This window comes from Leucoraja erinacea, chromosome 31 (genome assembly GCF_028641065.1).
Source record: "Leucoraja erinacea ecotype New England chromosome 31, Leri_hhj_1, whole genome shotgun sequence".
In the NCBI taxonomy this organism is placed as follows: Eukaryota; Metazoa; Chordata; class Chondrichthyes; order Rajiformes; family Rajidae; genus Leucoraja; species Leucoraja erinaceus.
In genome coordinates this window covers 21,256,941-21,269,378 of record NC_073407.1, presented here as the reverse complement: position 1 = coordinate 21,269,378, position 12,438 = coordinate 21,256,941, and the positions used below count along the sequence as shown (strand labels likewise).

Sequence of the window (12,438 nt, the reverse complement as noted above, 5' to 3'; positions counted from 1 at the left end):
TCCAATAAGATTAGATCAGTGATCAGTGAATTATCTGTCTGGTATTTCTCACAGACACACGAGTATCTTGTTAACTTAAGTCCATCAATTTACAACATTTCGGAAGAGTTCAAGATTTCTGGCACCTTTCCAATTTTGTTCTTAAAAGGAGATAAAAGAATGCAGATGCTGGAATCTTCAGCAAAAAAAAAAAAAACTGCTGGGGGAACTCAGCGGGTCAGGAGGTATGTGTGGAAGGATATGGACACATGGCATTTCAGGTCAGAGCGCATCTTAAGGAAGGCATCAACCCAAAAACATGTCTGTTCAGTTCTTTCCACAGATGCTGCCTGACTCACTGAGTTCCTCCAGCAGTTTGTTTTTAGCAAAAGGAGTGTTTCTCCACATCTTCTCTCCCTGTTATTCCTCCTCATGTCTTTAAACAAATTAACTTGCCCGTTGTCTTCAACCGCAGGGTTGTGCCACTTCTCCCTGGAATTTAGCAGGTGGAGGGAGCTTATGCCCCTGTCCCACTTAGGAAACCTGAACGGAAACCTCTGGAGACTTTGCGCCCCACCCAAGGTTCCCGTGTGGTTCCCGGAGGTTTTTGTCAGTCTCCCTACCTGCTTCCACTACCTGCAACCTCCGGCAACCACCTGCAACCTCCAGGAACCGCACGGAAACCTTGGGTGGGGCGCAAAGTCTCCAGAGGTTTCCGTTCAGGTTTCCTAAGTGGGACAGGGGCAACTCCCCAAATCTCTGATGCAGCATTTGAATTAATCATCTTTCTTGGGTTGCATTACCTTGAGTTGGATGTGGTTTGTGAGGTCAGGGGGAGGAAGTCAAACCTACAGATTTCAGGAGAGTGCAATTGATACAGAGCACAGTTTGGAAGGGTAGAGGCAGGAGATGGTTTGTAGAATGCTGCATCATCGACTGAGAGCGCCCGTGGGAGAAGCTGCTGGTGTTACTGCTAAGTCAGGCACTGTGGGGTGGAGGAAATTAATCAACACAAACAAGAGACATGGGTCAATTTGTCCGTTTAATTGTGGACATCTTGTGCAGATGAATTGCTGTCTTCATTCTCAGACTTTCTATCCATTTCCTGAAATTTTAGAATTGTTGGATTGACTATGGTGATGATATCCTGAAGGGAAGAATGAAAGGAAGTAAATTAACATTTCATGTGTTTCTCTCCTGCGTTATCTATTCCTTGCACAAACTTTCTCCCTTTGCTGTAAATGCCGAGGCAGATGTAACCAAATGTCTCCCTCTCCTAACTTCAGCACCAATTGGACAATAAAAAAGAATGCGTAATTATTCAACCCATGGTAAAGATCGTGGCTAATCGTCAGTTCCAGTGACCTATTTTTATGTATTCTGTTGATATCTCTACCCACTGGAAATAGATCAATTCCTCCAGTATTTCAGTTGGGCTGCTATGTTTATGTTTCTTTGGGTCGAGGATTTCCCTTCATCCCTGGTGGAAGAGGTCCTTTCTTGCACCATCCCTGAAGAGAGCATTACAGACGTTCCCTGACCTGCGGAAGGGTTATGTCCAGCAGACACTTGTGGAAGGCAGAAGACCACTTTGGAGCATCTGCGAGACTGGTTTGCAGAAACGGCTGCATGCGATGGCAACAGCACTCTGCTAATGAGTCTACTGAGACATGACATGCTGATCAGAAATAAAATCAGTGGCCTTAAAGAATTGTTTACGTAAGTGTGAGTTTACATAAATCGCCTATTACGTAAGTCAGGGAGTGCCGGTATTAGTTTTTCTAAATCCTTCAGTCATCTTCAGTATTGTTAATTAGATCCTAATTAATGTTAAATATTTAAGGCAATGAAGCCTTAAAACACTTAAAACAATGTTACTGTTTTAGCTTCAATATGATCTCTCTTGTGAATCGGTCCAGCATCAATAATAACTGTTCTTTGATGAGCCCACATTGATTGTAATAAATAATCCAGATGGGATGTAACTGCAGCTTTAATTATAGGTTGAACACCAATTTTCCCAGCAACTGATGGTCCGCCTGCCTCTACAATCCGGACAAAATTCCGAGAGTTCAGTTGAAATTCCCTGAGCGGCCACATATGGTGTTGTGAATGGCAAGAGCCACTGTTGTGAAAGAATCTAATAGGGTGATTTCACCAAAGGTCAAATGAGCGTAGATCCCCCCTCACGTGACCGAAAATTTTAACTGGAGGACATATGTCACATCGGTACATGTTAGTGAATGGGGAAACACGCACTTTCCCACCCGTTAAAAACATGGAAAACGGCCGATATTTGAGCTGAAATTTTCTGTGCCAGTCGGGGTGACCGTGAAGCACAGCGACCTAAATTTTCAGGCAAACAAAAAGATAGAAAGTAAGGTAATTACAAGAGGGAACTGAAGGTGGAAAAACAGCGGAAGTGAACAGCCGACATTTGCCGTGGAGATTTAAAGGTCCAAAATATCGGGAATTATCGCGTTTGCTCGCTGAATTTCATCAAAAGTAAGTTAATAATGCCTTACTTTTGATAAAATGCAGCGAGCAAACGCGACTTACGGGGGGATCTACGCTCATTTGACATTTGGTGAAATCACCCTATATGCTCTTAATCTTCTCTCCTAACTTTTTCGCAAAGATAATAACCCAGTAAAGCCTTGTTTAAAGCCCCCCCCCCCCCCCCACTTTGTTTTGTAAACCACGAATTTTGATCCATAATGATGTTAGACAGTCATGGCTAATAATGTGGAAAAATCAAATAGCACTTCATGGGATCATCTGCTTCAACTCTGAGTGTATATATTGCACAATTTGAGTATATATTGCCACAGCCCCTGGAACACTAGTTTTTAATCTGCTATTACCTATCATGTCTGACATATGATTATAGATCAAAATTTACTGTTTACAAAAAAAAGTTAACTTCTCAAAATCTTTTGCTGATTACCTTGTGTTCCCTAGTTACTGTCTGTTGATGGTGCAAATAAATAACAATTTCCTTCATCAGAAACTCCTTGCGATTTTGAACACTCATTTTTCAACTTATTTTCATTTATTTATTTATTTTATTTATTATTTTGAAATCTTATTGATATTCTCTGCACAAAGGTGAACAGCCACAATAAACATGGTTAAATCTACCCTATATCTGAGATTTAATAGGTGTTACGTTTGCCCATCCATATGGCTGCTTTATGGTGCAGAAGGCCAATATTCAGTGAATTCCACTCACCTCATTTGATGCAAACTTGATTTTGATTTCATTCAGTAGCTTGTCTATATTTTCAGATAGTAGACAAGGCAACACATCCTCTGGAGCAGCATCATCAGTATTCAGGTTTATTTATTAAAGGAAATGACAGGTTTATTCATTAATAAAATAACAATTTTTTTTTTTAAATCTCCCAACTTCAGGACATTCCAAAAACATCCGGTTGATTGCAATCATGGAGCACAGAAACAGGCCCTTTGGCCCACTGAACTCATGCTGGCCACAAACCACCCATTCTATCTCCCCTCCACACTTGTGGGAATTTAGTCTCCAATTAACCTACCAAGCGTCACATCTTTAGGATGCTGAAAGAAACTCCGAAGAAACGCTCGCTGTTAAGGGGCTGTCTCACTGCGGGGACCTAATCTGCGAGTTTAGACGAGTTTGCCCTCGACTCAAACTTGCAGCATGGGCGACACAAGGTCCCAGGAGGTCCTTTGAGGTCACTGGAACTCTCCTTTATGCTCGAGGGAAGTTCCCGAATACTCGCAGCCTCAGCTAGGTTGCGGAAAATTCTTGAATTACCTCGTACAGTGGGACAGGGCTTTCAGTAACAGTGCTTTCAAAGAATTGGAATCTCTGACCGTGCAACTTTCCCTCAGTTGTTACCGTTGTAGTATTTGTCTGAACAAGGTATCCAACAAATTTACCAGTGCTTTGAATCACTGCTCCCAATGACAGCTAATAGGAGGATAAATGCTCAAACAGTTCTAGTAATTCAGCACCGTACTTTGTGAAGATTTACTCTGGGATCAGGGACGAGGAGAAACTAAACCTTGCCCCCAGTGTGGTCTTCACCTTGTTTCAAGCCTCAGGGGCCTGCAGCAGGGAGGTGGGTTCTGCACCTGCAACGGGACTTGCAGTCAAAATCATCCCAGTCAATTATTAGCCTGGGAATTATACCGCTACTATTTGGGAAGCATATTCTCCTCTCCATTCCCCCCCCCCCTCTCCCTCCCTCCAAAAACTGATCTCAGCCCATTGCTCCCACACTCCGCTCCATCCCTCCACCCACTCCCTCTGTACTGTCCTGTTCCCAACTTCATCTTGCTACTCGCTAGAATTTAGAAGATTGAAGGGGGATCTTATAGAAACTTACAAAATTCTTAAGGGGTTGGACAGGCTAGATGCAGGAAGATTGTTCCCGATGTTAGGGGAAGTCCAGAACAAGGGGTCACACAGTTTAAGGATAAGGGGGAAGTCTTTTAGGACCGAGATGAGAAAAACATTTTTCACACGGAGAGTGGTGAATCTGTGGAATTCTCTGCCACAGAAGGTAGTTGAGGCCAGTTCGTTGGCTATATTTAAGAGGGAGTTAGATGTGGCCCTTGTAGCTAAAGGGATCAGGGGGTATGGAGAGAAGGCAGGGATGGGATACTGAGTTGGATGATCAGCCGTGATCATATTGAATGACGGTGCAGGCTCGAAGGGCCGAATGGCCTACTCCTGCACCTATTGTCTATGTTTCTATCTTTTACTCTCTCCTCCCTTGCAACTAGCCATATATTTGAACCCACCATACTGCGCCATGTCCTGAAACACCATGCAAATAGTCTGCACCACTTCAGAGTCATTCTGGTGGAAGTAGTAACTCTGCACCAGCACTTTCAGCCCATCATACTGCATGTCCGGCACCAGGATTCGGAAGGCCACCAGCTCTGAAAGGAAGAGAGTAAAGGATCCAGAATGGGTGCCTTAGACACAAACCCACATCACCTCCCTTCCTGGCCTTTACATCTAGACTCAGTGCATTAACCAACCCTTTGTTCCTGTGGTCTTCCTGGTAAACTTAAAGATTTCAAAAGTCAGTCTTGGTATTAGTTGTGTAAGAAGGAACTGCAGATGCCTGTTTACACCAAAGATAGACATAAAATACTTGTTGTGTTGGCCTAGGATCCTGAGAGCGATGCCGTCTGGAGCTATGCTCCTGGTAGGGCCACCCATGGCAGCAAGGTCAAGGGGAGGTCTCTGACAAAGAGCAATCCAACCAAGACCTCAACGCTGGAACAGGCGGAGAATGATGGCTGACCTTAGTGGAGCGTCACAACGGCTGGGAAGGGGGGGTGAAGGAATGGGTCTCCGATCGTCTTGGACTCCATGCCACTGGATCCTGACCCAGATCTGTCAAGGACCGTGTGTGTGGTGGCTGTCTGTGCACCAGTCTCCCCATGTTAAACAAAGTCACGCACAGGCATCCCCCATATTGGGAACAGCACCCTGGAGACACCCATGGTCAGCCATGACCAAAGGGTTCCTAAGAAGAGACACAAAATGCTGGAGTAACTCTGTGTCGGGCAGCATCCCTTACAACCCAGCTGTATGAATGTTGATTTTTCCCATTTCAAATAACCACTGCCTTCCCTCTCTAGCCCCTCCCCCACCCTGGTTGTCCTGCCAGTTCTATTGTTCGCATCCATATATACCTACGTTGTCACCTCTTGCACAGCCAACAATGGACCATTGTGGGCTCTACCTTGCCTTGGTCTTTGGTGCCGGCTCTGACTTGTTCTGATCCTTTCCACAGCTCTAGCTTCCCTCCCCCCCTGGATCTCAGTCTGAAGAAGGGTTTTGACCCAAAACGTCACCTGTTCCCTTTCCCCAGAGATGCTGCCCGACCCGCTGAGTTATTCCAGCTTTTTGTCTGCAACCTGCACCTCTGTTTCCCGGCCAAGATAACACGCAGCAACAACTTGTACACGTGCAGAGTGAAATATCCCACGGTGCTTTGATATGTTTCAAACATATCTGACATCGAGCATCTGAGATGTAATTTGTGAAAGGCCATCTTAAGAGCAAAGAGAATTAGAAATGAAGGAGATTAGGACATTGACATCTGAAGATATGGATGCTCACAAAGTGATGATCAAAGTCAGGGACATTTACGAAGGTGAAATTGGAGGAAAGCAGAGAGCTGAGTGAATTATAAAGCATCCCTGAGGGGATTATAAAGGAAGGGAAGAATTTATGCAATAATTTGAAAATGAGGATGAACACCCAGAATAGGCAGTTTTGCTTAACCTACAGTCACAGTGGGCAGTGGGCATGTACTATAGACCTGTGTGGGAAGGTAGATGCTCCCGCCCCCACGAATCTCGGGCAGATGGGGCTCGTCAGCCTGGGAAGGCAGTCCATCTAGGAGAGGGAAAACACTGATTTAAAGCCTCCACTGCCTTGCGGCCATATCCAGTCATGGAAAAGGCTCCTGGAGTAAACCTCAAGAAAATCCAGAGTCGGGGCCCCTAAGGCAGTTTGTCGTTGTCTACAACCGCGCTCTGGCAGCTCCTGGTGCCAAACTTTAACGTCCCTGATCGATCAACGACGTGGAGAGGGGGAACGTGCTGCATGGGCAACAGCCTGTCCACCATATGACATCGATTGCTCAGGCTTGCATCCGACCACACATCACCTGCAAACTAGGGTGCATCACCCATGGTCAGTCATGACTGAGGGGGGGGGGGGGGTACTAATCACAGTAGGCAAGCAAGCTCATGGGCGAGTGGAATTTGGCCAAGTTTATGAAAAGGCTCAAGCAGTGCTGGATCATCCCGCTGACATAGGCTCAAAAAAAGGAGACAAATAACTGGCGGTTCGTTTAAAGGCATGTAAGAGGGTTGGAGCTGAGGATGAACAGCAGTTTATGGATGGCAGGTTGTTCCAGTGTGGTGGAAACTGGCAGTCTTGGTGATGGCACGGATAGGTGACGAGAGGTTCAACTTGAGCTTAAATACACCAAGTCCATGAATAAGTAAGCATGCAGGCACAGCTGGCAGTGAAGAAAGCAAATGGCATGTTGGCCTTCATAACAAGAGGAGTTGAGTATAGGAGCAAAGAGGTCCTTCTGCAGTTGTACAGGGCCCCTGGTGTGACCACACCTGGAGTATTGTGTGCAGTTTTGATCTCCAAATTTGAGGAAGGACATTCTTGCTATTGAGGGAGTGCAGTGTAGGTTCGCCAGGTTTATTTCCGGGATGACGGGACTGACATATGATAAAAGAATGGATCGACTGGGCTGATACTGGAATTTAGAGGGGATCTTATAGAAATATATAAAATTCTACAGACTAGATGCAGGAAAAATGTTCCCGATATTGGGGGAGTCCAGAACCAGGGGTCACAGTTTAGGAATAAGGGGTAGGCCATTTAGAACTGAGATGAGGAAAAACTTTTTCACCCAGAGATTTGTGAATCTGTGGAATTCTCTGCCACAGAAGGCAGTGGAGGCTAATTCACCGGATGTTTTCAAGAGGGAGTTAGATAGAGCTCTCTGGGCTAATGGAATCGAGGGATATGGGGGAAAAAGCAGGAACAGGGTACTGATTTTGGGTGATCAGCCGTGATCATGTTGAATGGCGGTGCTGGCCTGAAGGGCCGAATGGCCTACTCCTGCACCTATTTTCTACGTTTCTATAATTGCCAGGGTGTAGGACAGAGTCAGTGACTGGTGAACACAATCTGTAACTGTGACCAAACACGATGGCTTCAGTCTTCTCGATATTTAGCTGGGGGGGGAAATTTCTGTACATCAACTTGCCTGACTGGCTAAGAGTCTGACAATGTAGATACAGTGGAAGGTGATACCACCTGAAGCCACAGAAACATTCGCAGCAACCTGAAGGACCTGAAGATATCCAGGAAGAGAAGCTGGGTAGCTTGCTAATTCAATGAAATAGGCCTGTAGTTCTCTTGGACAGGATAGCATACGGAACATCAAAGGGAAAGCACAGGTGGGCCGAGTATTAAATAGCACTGCATGAAGAACTCATCTCTAAATCTTACCTGATAATCGAATCAGGCTGGATAGGCAAAGGCAGATGTTTCTGACACTATTTTCTTTTCGTTTATGGAGCTCAAATGCCGCAATCAGGAGTAGAGTGATATCTTCAAACTGTGCATCAGACAGCGTCTCTGAAGAGAAAGTATGACAGCACTTGTAAAGCTGAGGAGGTCATGCATTCTTGTGGGGGTGAGTGGGGATCGGGTGAACGCGTGGATGTAGCTGCATGAAGCCCGAGGGGGAGATGGACATGGGCCTGGGTGGACATTGCCTATACAATGTGACCCTCACCCATGACTGCACACAGGGACTGGAAGGTATTGAGATGCAGATTGAGAAAAGCTCAATGGACTGAGTTATTGAGTACAACACAAAGTGTCTATGGCCTACATGCACCCAGATAACAGTACATGGCATGCAAGAGGAGTGATAGCACAAATCATTTGGTGTGCATCCATGCTGAGATTTCCCACATGTTTAGTACGTGATGTGTGCAGACACTGTTTGACATGGTGTGCCTTTCTTTGGATCTCTATATCACGTGGTTTTTTTTTAGCATTTTTGATCAAGTGTGTATGCTTTGTGGTGACGAGGATTCGGGACTAACCCTCCAAGGATAGAGTCCACAGAGCTAAGCAGGCCGTCTCCACCACATCACCATTCTGAAGATGATTCACCAGAACCTGCCATACGGTCTCCAGGGCTCCTTCCATCTGTGCCGTCCGCGCATTCATTTCTACCGGGGAAACGGGGAGACAAGGACACAGTCAACACGGTCATTCTATCCCACGATCTCTCCAAGTAATTCAGGTGAGAGCGGACAGCAGGCGAGACCCGCTTCTTTCCTGAGATAGTGCTGGCCATTGTCCAGTGAGCTCTTGCATCAGAGGTCATGGGTTTGACCTCCTACCTCTCTTGAGATTTGGAGACACAAGGATCTGAAGAAAGGTCCAGACCCTAAACATCGTCAGTCCATTCCCCTCCATTAAAGGTGCCTGACCCACTGAGATTCCACAGCACGATGTGCTTTGCTTCAGTTGAGATGTGTTTTGTGTAACCAAGGCTAACGTTGGAACAGGCTATTATTATAGATACTATTTTTGAAGCCAAAGTCTGCCTTCATTTGCAATGGTGCATAATCGACCCGGCATTAATCTGATGCATCAAACAGTCTCCCTGTGTTGTAGGAAGTGTCGGATTTTGAAGAAGAGTTTGGTATTTTCGCCTGGACCTGCACAATTCCCGTCAATTGGGGAGCACAGGAAAGCAAGTAATATGATCGCTATCAGCTAGTAAAGTGTTCTAGGTTGTCCTGAAAGGAGTGAATAAATATATAAAGCCTCGGACTCTTGTACAGTGTTGGATCCACAAACAACCTCCTTTCCTGATACTCCAGGCTGCTGAGTAGATGGCCTTTCATTCAGTGCACGCTAGATGGCCTTTCATTCACTATGCCACTGCAGTGGGGCCCAGTATTGTCCTTGCTCGATCATCACCTACACTCCACTATACATGTTGATAGATTAAATGAAGGGGCAATATTCTGGCGGATTGAATTGTGTTTGATGAATGTAAATCAAAGGATGAAAGACCAGAATGTTTTCCAAGTGGCCAAGAGCTGGGAACTTGGCTACGGATTTAAGAGAGAGTTAGATAGAGCTCTAGGGGGCTAGTGGAGTCAAGGGATATGGGGAGAAGGCAGGCACGGGTTATTGATTGGGGACGAACAGCCATTATCACAATGAATGGCGGTGCTGGCTCGAAGGACTGGAAGGCCTCCTTCCTGCACCTATTTTCTACGTTTCTAACTGTGATGAATAGAGGGATTTACGAGTCCAAAAATCTTTAAAAGTTAGTGCATAGGTAGAAAAGACTACAGGAATGTTGAACTTTACTGCAACCTAACAACCCAAAGTCCTCATGTCAGAATTATGCAGTTTGGATCTGGAGTAGCAGGAATGGGGATTTACCAAATGTCATTAGGACTAACGGTTACGTTTTAAAGATGGATTGTGTAGACCAGGTTTGTATTCTCCTGAGTTAAGACGGATTAATGAAAGAGCTGCAGATAGTTAAGGGACTTGATGTAAATGGGCAGAAATTATTACCCCAGGTGCATGAGGCTAATGCCCCTGTCCCACTTAGGAAAACTGAACGGAAACCTCTGGAGACTTTGCGCCCCACCCAAGGTTTCCGTGCGGTTCCCGGAGGTTGCAGGTGGTTGCCGGAGGTTGCAGGTAGTGAAAGCAGGCAGGGAGACCGACAAAAACCTCCAGGAACCGCACAGAAACCTTGGGTGGGGCGCAAAGTCTCCAGAGGTTTCCTTTCAGGTTTCCTAAGTGGGACACGGGGGCTTAAGGCAAAGGGCATGATCTAATGCTCTAATATCAGAGCTTGGTCACTTGGAGCACTTCTCCACACAAGAATAATTAAAATGTTAGACCATCCCCGGCAAAGTGGGCTTATGGTCTGGGGTCGATGATTTTTGTTGGGTAGGGGAAATAAGAGCAAGCAACCAAGCAAATAGGTGGGAACTAAGTTACAAAATGTCCACTGATTAAAAAGCAGAAAAGACTTAAAGGAACTGAATGCCCAACTCTGAAGAAGTAGTCCCGACCCAAAATGTCACCTATCCATGATCTTCAGAGATACTGCCTGGCCAGATGAGTTCCTCCAGCAGTTTGGGCCTTTGATTGTCTTACTCCCTACCCTACGAAAAGCTTAGGGGAAAAGCTTAGATCTATTTCTTATTCCTATTCCATATTGAGCATATAGCACGTAGAATGTACCAAATTGATGTGATTTACACGTCAGGTCCAAGTCGAGGTTTATTCTCCCACCAGCATGGGGGCGGCACAGTGGAGCAGAGGTAGAGCTGCTGTCTTACAGCGCCAGAGACCCTGGTTCGATCCCGACTAAGGGTGCAGTCTTTAAGGAGTTTGTACGTTCTCCCTGTGACCTGCGTGGGTTTTCCCCAGGTGCTCCGGTTTCCTCCCACACTCCAAAGACGTTCAGGTTTGTAGGTTAATTGGCTTCGGTAAAATAGTAAATTGTCCCTAGTGTGTGTAGGACGAGTGTTAATGCCCCTGTGTCCCACTTAGGAAACCTGAACGGAAACCTCTGGCGACTTTGCCCCCCCACCCAAGGTTTCCGTGCGGTTCCCGGAGGTTGCAGGCGGTTGCCGGAGGTTGCAGGTAGTGGAAGCAGGTAGGGAGACTGACAAAAACCTCCGGGAACCGCACGGAAACCTTGGGTGGGGGGCAAAGTCCCCAGAGGTTTCCGTTCAGGTTTCCCAAGTGGGACAGGGGCATAAGTGTACGGGGTGATCGCTGGTTGGCGCGGACTCGGTGGGCCGAAGGGCCTGTTTCTCTAAAGTGAAGCATATCATCTCCTTTATCATTGTAACCTAATTTGTATTTACTTATCTTCCCTTTCCTATCTCAAGTCACAACCGGAAGGAGGAGAATGAGCGAGAACTCACTGTTGGTGACGAGACTCCAGATGGCTCCACAGCAGGGGATGCAGATGTGGCTGGAATCTATGTACATTCTCAATGTTATCAAGATCGACTGGACCCCTTTAGCTCGTCCGATTAGCTTTCCAGTCGATTCTGTAAGGAAATGCCACGGTTTTCATTGGGTCCGGATAATAACACACGATCTGTGCTCCAGATCGGACATCATGTTCCGATTTTGACCTCGTAACAATCTAATCACAGTTGGGTACAGATCCAGGTCACACAAGCACAACTGCACTGGCTTGTTTAAGAAAGAACTGCAGATGCTGGAAAAATCGAAGGTAGACAAAAATGCTGGGGAAACTCAGCGGGTGAGGCAGCATCTATGGAGCGAAGGAATAGGTGACGTTTCGGGACGAAACGTCACCTATTCCTTCGCTCCATAGATGCTGCCTCACCCGCTGAGTTGCTCCAGCATTTTTGTCCAACTGAGCAGGCTTCCTCCACACAGTCATGTTAAAATCTTCCAGGGACAATGAGCATGAATTAGATAAGGGTAAAGCTCCCATTACTCTTCCCCATCAATTACATCCACAAGGTACACAAAAAAGCTGGAGAAACTCAGCGGGTGCAGCAGCATCTATGTAGCGAAGGAAATAGGCAACGTTTCGGGCCGAAACACTTCTGAAACCCTTCTATTTCCTTCGCTCCATAGATGCTGCTGCACCCGCTGAGTTTCTCCAGCTATTTTGTCTACCTTCGATTTTCCAGCATCTGCAGTTCCAATTACATCCACAACATGGGTTAGATATAGAGCATTGCGACTTCTACATGGCCCCATCACTCTCTCAGTGGGCAAAGCTCTCTCTACACAAGGACACAGCACAGGAGAGAGATTTAAGTTCACACTATTTCACCCAGTAAACATCTCCCAGGTCAGTGCAGCGTAACAAAGAG

The 12,438-nt window shown here is 46.1% G+C and overlaps 1 protein-coding gene and 1 long non-coding RNA gene across 2 annotated transcripts in view; one reads left to right on the top strand and one right to left on the bottom strand.

Annotated features, from left to right (window-relative positions):
* Nucleotides 1-363: 363 nt before the first annotated feature.
* LOC129712096 (uncharacterized) lies at nt 364-1,304 on the top strand. Its single transcript, XR_008725989.1, has 2 exons — nt 364-485; nt 713-1,304. It is a non-coding gene; the product is annotated as an uncharacterized LOC129712096 (long non-coding RNA).
* Nucleotides 1,305-2,635: 1,331 nt separating this feature from the next.
* LOC129712094 (serine/threonine kinase-like domain-containing protein STKLD1) overlaps nt 2,636-12,438 on the bottom strand; it is a 34,861-nt gene continuing 25,058 nt past the window's right edge. Inside the window, exons 14-18 of the mRNA XM_055660286.1 lie at nt 11,506-11,634; nt 8,632-8,760; nt 8,027-8,155; nt 4,768-4,908; nt 2,636-3,291 (exon numbers count right to left, since the gene is read on the bottom strand). Coding sequence (XP_055516261.1) covers nt 3,194-3,291; nt 4,768-4,908; nt 8,027-8,155; nt 8,632-8,760; nt 11,506-11,634 — 626 coding nt within the window. The 3' untranslated portion in view covers nt 2,636-3,193. The remainder of the gene's footprint in view (nt 3,292-4,767; nt 4,909-8,026; nt 8,156-8,631; nt 8,761-11,505; nt 11,635-12,438) is intronic.